This window comes from Orycteropus afer, unplaced genomic scaffold (genome assembly GCF_000298275.1).
Source record: "Orycteropus afer afer isolate SDZICR_OR568_19922 unplaced genomic scaffold, OryAfe1.0 scaffold00524, whole genome shotgun sequence".
Classification (NCBI taxonomy): domain Eukaryota; kingdom Metazoa; phylum Chordata; class Mammalia; order Tubulidentata; family Orycteropodidae; genus Orycteropus; species Orycteropus afer.
Genome location: NW_006922111.1, coordinates 578956 through 587231, shown reverse-complemented (window position 1 = coordinate 587231; position 8276 = coordinate 578956). Strand labels below are relative to the sequence as shown.

At 50.9% G+C, this 8276-nt stretch overlaps 1 protein-coding gene across 1 annotated transcript in view; it reads right to left on the bottom strand.

Moving 5' to 3' along the window:
- Positions 1-6779: 6779 nt before the first annotated feature.
- The window catches only part of FBLN1 (fibulin 1), a 99054-nt gene continuing 97557 nt past the window's right edge, over positions 6780-8276 (bottom strand). Inside the window, exon 15 of the mRNA XM_007955644.1 lies at positions 6780-6919. Coding sequence (XP_007953835.1) covers positions 6780-6919 — 140 coding nt within the window. The remainder of the gene's footprint in view (positions 6920-8276) is intronic.

Here is an 8276-nt window from a genome sequence, read left to right as displayed (position 1 = left end):
ATGCAAGTAAAATCTTACTGAAGATAATTCAAAAATGGTTACAGCAGTATATTGACAGAGAACTTCCAGAAATGCAAGCTGGATTCAGAAGAGGACATGAAACGAGGGATATCATTGCTGATGTCAAATGGCTCTTGGCTCAAAGCAAAGAATATCAGAAAGATATTTATTTGTGTTTTATTGACTATGCAAAAGCATTTGATCGTGTGGATCATAACAAATTATGGATAATATTGAGAAGAATGGGAATTCCAGAACACTTAACTGTACTCATGAAGAACCTGTACATAGACCAGGAGGCTGTCGTTCAAACAGAACAAGGGGACCCTGCAGTTTAAAATCAAGAAGGGAGTGTGTCAGTGTGTTAGACTGGGTTCTCTAGAGAAACAAAACCAGTAAAGCTTATATACAGAGAGAAAGAGAAATTTATTTTAGGAAAATGGCTCACACACTTATAGAAGCTGGTAAGTCCAAAGTTCTTGGATCAAATGTCAAGCTGGAGGCTTTTCCTGACTCTTGCAGCTGCAGGGGCTGAGGAGCTCAATGTTGGCAGGCAGTGCACTGGCTGTTGATTCCAACAAATGACGAATCCAAGATCTCCAGGCCAAATAGTGGATTTGTCACTCACGGACAGCTGTAGGCAGCACAACAGAATCCCGATCCACAGAAGAATGTCTCTTTTTCCAGGATGTCCATAAATATACTGGAAGCAGGCCACAGCCCTAGGGAAACTCCCTTTCAATGGATCGGTTGCTCAGAACATATTCATCTGATCCCATCATGGGAATAACCACATCACACCTGCTTAAACCACACAAAATTGTGGTCCAGCCAAGTTGACACACAGCTCCAACTATCACAGTCAGGGCTGTAGCCTTTCTCCACACTTATTCAGTCTGTATGCTGAGCAAATAATCTGAGGAGCTGGACTACATGAAGAAGCTTGGGGCATCAGGATTGGAGGAAGACTCGTTGACAACCCGTGATATGCAGACGACACAACCCTGCTAGCTGAAAGTGAGGGTGACTTGAAGCACTTACTGATGAAGATTGAAGACTACAATCTGCAGTGTGGATTACATCTCAACATAAAGAAAACAAAAATCCTCACAACTGGACCTGGATCACGATAAATGGAGAAAAGATTGAAATTGTCGAAGACTTCACATTGCTTGGTTCTACAATTGACGTCAATGGAAGCAGCAGTCAGGACATCAGACAACGTATAGCACTGGGCAAGTCAGCTGCAAAGGACCTCTTTCAAGTGCTGAAGACCAAAGATGTCTCCTTGAGGACTAAGGTGTGCCTGACACAGGCCATGGTATTTTCAATTGCCTCATATGTATGTGAGAGCTGGACAGTGAATAAGGAAGACCGAAGAAGAGTTGATGCTTTTGAGTTGTGGTGCTGGCGAAGAATGCTGAGAGTACCATGGTCTACCAATCTGTCCTGGAAGAAGTGCAGCCAGAATGTTCCTTGGAGGCGAGAATGGCCAGACTTCATCTCTCCTACTTTGGTCATGTTGTCAGAAGGGACCATTCCCTGGAGAAGGATGTCGTGCTTGGTTGGGTGGAGCCTCAATGAGAGAGGGGGAGGCCCTCACTGAGATGGATCGACACAGTGGCTGCAGTGATGGGCTCAGGTACAGCAGGGATCATGCAGCTGGTGCAGGACTGGGCGGTGTTTTGTTCTGCTGTGCATGGGGTCGCTATGCATCGGAGATGAGACGACGGCACCTAACAACAACACACATTGTCTCCTGTGCTGTTGGCTGTCACATATGATGTTTGACTTTACCGAACTGGTCATCTCAATGTAGGCAGCCTCTCCTGCTCTGTACCAGCCCTCTTGCTGCAATTCCCAGGGATGGAGCTACTCTCTCAGAGACCAAGGCCAAGGGACATGGAAGTCACACGGTCCAGAATCAAGTATGCTTTTTTTTTTTTTGGGGGGGGGAGAGATGAAAGAGCAGTACTCATCAGCTACCTATCCCAAGAAAGGTAGAAACCAAGAGATATGTTACTAAGAATTAGATAAATATAGACTGATACTTAATAGATACATCAAACCAAAACCAAACTCACTGCCATTGAGTCTATTCTGACCCAGAAATCCCCATTGGGTTTCCAAGACTGTAAATCTTTATGGAAGTAGACCGTCCCATCTTCTACAGAGCAGCTGGTGGGTTCACACCACTGACCTCTTGGTTAGCAGCCAAACGCCTTAACCACGGCGCCACTAGAGCTCCGTAAACAGATGATTGATAATAGCTCAATGATAAACAGATGGATTATAGATAGATATACTGTGGGTTGATAGAGGATAGAGAGACAGCTAACAGGTAGATAGACAGATCTATGATAATAGATGGACAGACAGATAACAACGATCCACAGACGATGGATGGATGAATGGAAGGACAGAACCTTCGAGCTTTAAGCCTCATTTCAGTCTCCACACAGAAGCAAAGGAGCCCATGTAGGGTGGCACCATCTTCCCCCAAGGCCAGGAGCTGAGGCCTGTCCACACAGCCTCTCCTGGGTCTCCCTCCCATGGGAGGGACCACGCTTGGGACCTGCTGCCCAGGGGGCCCTGACTCACTCCCTCGCCCATGCTGCCAGCATCTAGCTCTTGACTCTGATCATCTGGCCCATGAGTGGTCCAGAGCCCTGCTTGGACCCAAGTGACCACGGTGTAACCGCAGGTCGGGACGGCCTGGGACAACTCGGGGTGCACATTTGAAACATGCCTTGGGCAGTCTGCAGCCCTGGGGGTGGGAATCCATGGGAAGCTGGACCCAGGAGGCACATGGGGCTGACGCTGGGCGCGTTCTGTGTTAGCCATGAACACAGACGCCGTGGTTCATGTCGTAAGAGAATCCCGAGGTGAATTCCCTGGGACACGAACAATTCCCCCCTGTGAGGGGGGTCCCTGCCTCCTCCTTTGCCCCTCCCCCGCTGCCTCCTCCCCACCCTGAGGACTGGGGTTGCGACTCGCCTGTCTCCTCCAGCGTCCTCACGCCCATTCCACTAAGGCTTGTGGTCCTGGATGAGGTAGAAGCCACTTATTGGAAATTACAGTGAAATCTGTGTGAGCCGGAACTCAATGGGCCTGCACTATTTTTCCAGGCCTGTGCATTTCCCGCTTTTGACAGGGTGCAGTGTTTCTGTCTTGATTAGTGGGAAATAGCTGCACTTTCCTTCTCTGACAGGTTTCCACCTCACATGCGTTCTGGCTTTCACAGGTTTTAGAACAGTTGTTGTTGTTGTTAGGTGCCGTCAAGTCGGACCCGACTCATAGCGACCCCTCCTTGGGTTTCCGAGGCAGTATCACTACGGAAGTAGATTGCCCCATCTTCCTTCCATTTAGGACAGTAAGGAATGCTAATTAATATGGCTGGCCATGAGAGATAGCATGGTCATGTTTTTAAAAGCATTTATGATTAAAGAGCTTCGGTGGCTTAGTGGATAAGGCAGTAGGCTGCTAACCAGAAGTTCAGTGGTTCAAACCCACCAGCCACTCTGCAGAAGGAAGATGGGGCAATCTATTTCCATAAATATTTACAGCCTTGGAAACCCAATGGGGGTTGCTATGAGTCAAAATCAACTCAATGGCAGTGAGTTTTTTTTTTTTTTTTAATGATTAGAAATGTATTTGAAAAGCATTCGAATTTTTGAAATACGAAGTGGCGCCTCGTAGGGGATTTACTTTAAAATACTCCTGCCCTTTGCCCTCAGGGATGTGGAGTGTAACCCACCCCCCAAGGGGACTGAGCATAAGACCTCCTTCCAAGAAACTCAGAATGGAAAAAGGGGAGAACAGTAGCTTTCCAGTGGAGAAACCAGACGGCTAAGATCAACGTCAACAGTGATGTCACATGGATAGCACGGACCCTTGCCAGGACGTGGTGAAAATGGTACCTTACCTCTGGGGTCTTCTTCCTCCCAACCCGTGACCCCAGGCTACTCATGAGAAAAACTCCAGTGGAATCCCAACTAGGGGACATTCTACAAAATGCTTGACAGGCACGCCTCAAAACTATCAAGGACATCACATACAGGGAAAGTCTGAGAAAGTGTCCCAGCCCAGAGGAGCTGAAGGGGACGTGATGACCAAGTGCCGTGTGGTGTCCTGGGTGGGATCCGGGACAGGAAAGGCCACGAGGTAAAAGCTAAGGGAACTGAGTAAAGCGTGGACTTTAGTTAATAATATAATATTGGTTGATTATTTGTAGCAAACGGACCATGGTAATTAAGACCTACTAACAGAGACAACTGGGTTTGAGGACTATGGGAACAGAACTATCTTAGCATCTTTGCAGTTCTGTGAATCTAAAACTGGCCCCTTCCTCCAAAATAGAATTGATTAGGAAAAAAACAAACTCCTGCAAAAAGAAAAAGGTGGGGAGGAGGGGACAGCTGAAAGCAGAGGGCTGAAGGTTGGTAACTGCTGCACCGGGGGTTCACACACGCTTCTCCATAATTCAGTGAATGTTTTTGAAAATCCACACTAAGAGCTTTTCACAAAGTCAGTCACAGATGAGTGTGTTGAGGAGGAGCGGTTCATGCCGTGCCCAGGCATTGAGAGCAGTGGACTCCTTCCCCGGCACCCCCGCAGCCTTGCACGGGGCTCCCTGAACTGTCTGTGCCTTTCCAGTTCTCCCCCTCTGCCCAGGCCTCCTTGCCAGACCAGGGCCCCTAACTGGCGAGCGTGGAAGTGTTGGCAGTTCCCAGAGGTGGCTGGAGACTGCATGCAGCGGAGTCTGGACGGTGCGGGCCTGAGTCCCCAGAACACCAAGCTGAACCAAACTGGTGGCCGGCGAGTCACATCCAGCTCAGGTGGCCTGTGCGCACGGAGAGCCGCGCCCCGTAGGGTCTTTGGTGGCTGCATGACCAGGCCTTTCTTCCGAGGGAGCTCTGGGTGGATTCCAACCACCCACCTTGGGGTTAGCAGCTGGATGCGTAACCGTTTGTACCACCTGGGACTCCTACCCGAGCACCAGCTTCACTGAAAGCCCCGTGACGGTGAGGTCCCCTGGTGGGAGAGGTGAGACCAGAGCCAACACGAGGGCCCAGGCTGCTGGGGTGCAGCCACAAGAGAGAAGCTCTTTGCCACCAACGGACCATGCCTGAGAAGATGGCGTAAATGCAGAGTCCAGGAAGGGGTCAGGGAGGTGTGTGGAGACCGGGGGCCTGGGTGTGGAATCTCTGTGGATCCAAGTGGGTGCTGGGCTGGTGGGTGCTCCTGGCCTCACTACCGACGCACAGGTGGTGTGGGCGTGCCTCCAGTGTGTCCGTGTCTGCTCTGACACAACGGCTTAGAGGCATGGGGTTTGGAGGCAGTGACCTGGATTTGAATCCCTTCTTCATCTCTAAAAAGTGGTGGGCGCAGTTCCTCTCTGAGCTCTCTTTGCTCATTTCTAAAGTGGGCACATGGGTGGCCAGAGGAATAGAAAAATCTGTCTTGGAAGAAGTCCTGCCAGAACGCTTCTTAGAAGCAAGGAGTATGAGAGCATCTTGTGTCCTTTGGACATGTGATCAGAGGGGATTAGTCCCTGGAGAAGGACATCATGCTCGGTAGAGGGTCAGTGAAAAGAGGAAGGCCCTCGATGAGATGGACTGACACAGCGACTGCGACAATGGGCTCAGACATGGCAATGACTGTGAGGCTAGTGCAGGACCCGGCAGGGTTTCGTTCTGTTGTTCACAGGGTTGCAGACGCAGAGCCAACTCCATGGTACTTAACGGAATAGCGGAAACGCCCCTTGACAAGAGCTGGGCACCCCGTGGAGTGGGGACTCACTGTCCTGTCCTTTCACCAGCGACTTTCGAGGTGATCAGGAGTCGATGCAGGACACTCTCAGAAGGAGCCACACAGCCAAGGGAGCCCCTAGACACGCCTGGTGAGGCGGGGTGCAGGATGGGGTTGGCTTGACCACACTTCCCGGCTGCGGGGGATGGAATGGGACAGGACGCAGGAAGCTTTTCCAAACACCTGTGCTGGGACCTTGCCCCAGAACCTGGGTGCAGGAGGGGATCTGAGGAACATAGGGGTGGGGAGAGCCCCAGACCTGTTGTGAGCAGAGATACTTGGGCAAGAGAAGACCTCCCTTCTGGAAAGACTCACAGGCACAGCCCTCGGGAGGATCACAACGCTTTTTATTTCCCATCTGTAATAAGCAGAGGGGAAAGGCTTGGGGCAGACAGATGCCACCCTTCCATCCATGAGCACACCCAGGCCACACAACCAAGAGCCCAATGGGACTGGCCTTTACCAAGAGTCTATCTTGGTTTTTGCTTTTTCTCTTTTAAACACAGAGCTGCAGTTTACTGCCAAGATTTGCTTTGGGAAAGAATTTATGTATCTGGTGACTTACTGCAGCCATGTCCTTAGGATTGGACGTGCCACGTCTGATTGGCATAAGAGAATGAAAAGGTCAAGTTGCATATAATTAGGGCCAGAACTGGTCTTTCCACGGCATTTGGACGTTGGTCCTTAGCAATGCCCAGCCCACAGGCAGGGAAAGGGGGCAATATTCAGCCTTTGAATGAAAAAAATATAAGCAAAGATTTAAACAAATACTTGAGTCATTGGACTAGTGATTTAAACACCAGAGTATGTAGGATGGACATGCTTATCCGGCCTAGCTAATATATGTTGACCTAACACTACAAATACATGGAGTTAGAAATGTCCAGGTGGTGCAGAGGTCCAGGCATCATCATTTGTAGCAATGAGTTGGCCAGGAGGGGCAGACTTGGCTGCACGTGGACCAACTCTCAGAACCAGTATTCAGAGACGAAGACGTGGACGTTGACGATATTTCGGTGGGAGACCACACCCCCAACCACATAGTTCATCTCCAGCTTCAGGATGGCATGAAACGGGCCCACGATGGGCCGTACTTGGCGCACAACACCTGGAGAGAGAGCAGAAGGTGTGCAGGTGATTAGAGGGACCATGGCAGTGTTGAGATCTGGGCAATGTGCTCATCTTGAGGAATCTCAGGGCTAGACCGTCAGGGCCTTAGACCTCGCTGAGTCCCACCCAGAGCCAGATGACATCCCCTCTGAGGGGCACACCGGCTGCTCCCACGCCCCTGGGACCAGTGGCAGTGAGCTCACTACTTCTGGAAACAGCCTTTCCATCAGGGCCCACTGGGCTGTGAGGGCATATGTGAGCGGGGGCTTTGGGGTGAGACGGTGCTGGGTCAGCACCAGCTGCTGCCCTGTTGGAGCCCAGGCTTCTTCCTCCATCGCCAGCTCCCTGGCCACACTGTTCCAAAGATTTAAAGCACCTACAAAGGGCCTGGCCGGGAGCTATTGTTGTGACTTACCACCAACAGAGAATACCAGAAAAATATTTACCTGTGTTTTATCAACCACACAGAGGCATTCGACTGTGTTGATCATAATAAATTATGGATAACACTGTAAAAAATGGGAATGCCAGAACACTTAATTATGTTCATGAGGAATCTGTACACACATCGAGCAGCCGTTGTTTGAGCAGAACAAGGGGACACTGTGGGCTCAGGCTTAGAGCAGGTGTGTGGCATGGAGAAGATGTGTAATAAACACTGGTCTTTCCCTCCCACCCACTGACCCACTGTGTTCTGACCCTTGGGAGGAATGGTGCAGGCCTGGTCTCACTCTTAATCCCCCGTCCTAGTGGAGTGGTCCTAGTTCCCCAAGCGCCATGTCCTGGGACCCTCAGATCTCCAACCAGGTCCTCCCCCACCTCCACGGAGGGTGACCCCTGAGTTCACTGGTCAGTTGTTGTGATGACCGTTGGGCAGGTTCACCCCAAGCAGCAGCAGGAGGGTTCAGGGCAATCAGGGGGGCAGGGCAGGGCTCAGTTCTAGCGGTGCTGGGGGTACTGAGGGTAATGGGAATTCTGCCTGGACCTGGGGCCAGGCTTGGGCTGTGACTGGTGTCTCCCCTACTGGGGCTCAGAGTGGCCCCCACCAGTGTCAGCTCTGCCCCGCCCCTGGGCCTGAGGCAGACTGTGGAGTCCACCAGCTGTGGTGGCCTGGGCTACCTATGACTTCACCCATCTTAGGGCCTGAGAGGTTCTCACTGTGCTCAGCAATGCCCAGAGGTCTGGGGACCTGAAGGAGAGAAGAAGTGAGAGAGTGGGTGAACCTGTGAATTGAATTGTGATGCTGGTGGAGAATACTAAATACACCGTGGACTACCAGAACCAACAAGTCCGTCCCGGGGGAAGGACAGCCAGAATGCTCCTTAGAAGGGAACATGGAGAGACTTGGGCTCACA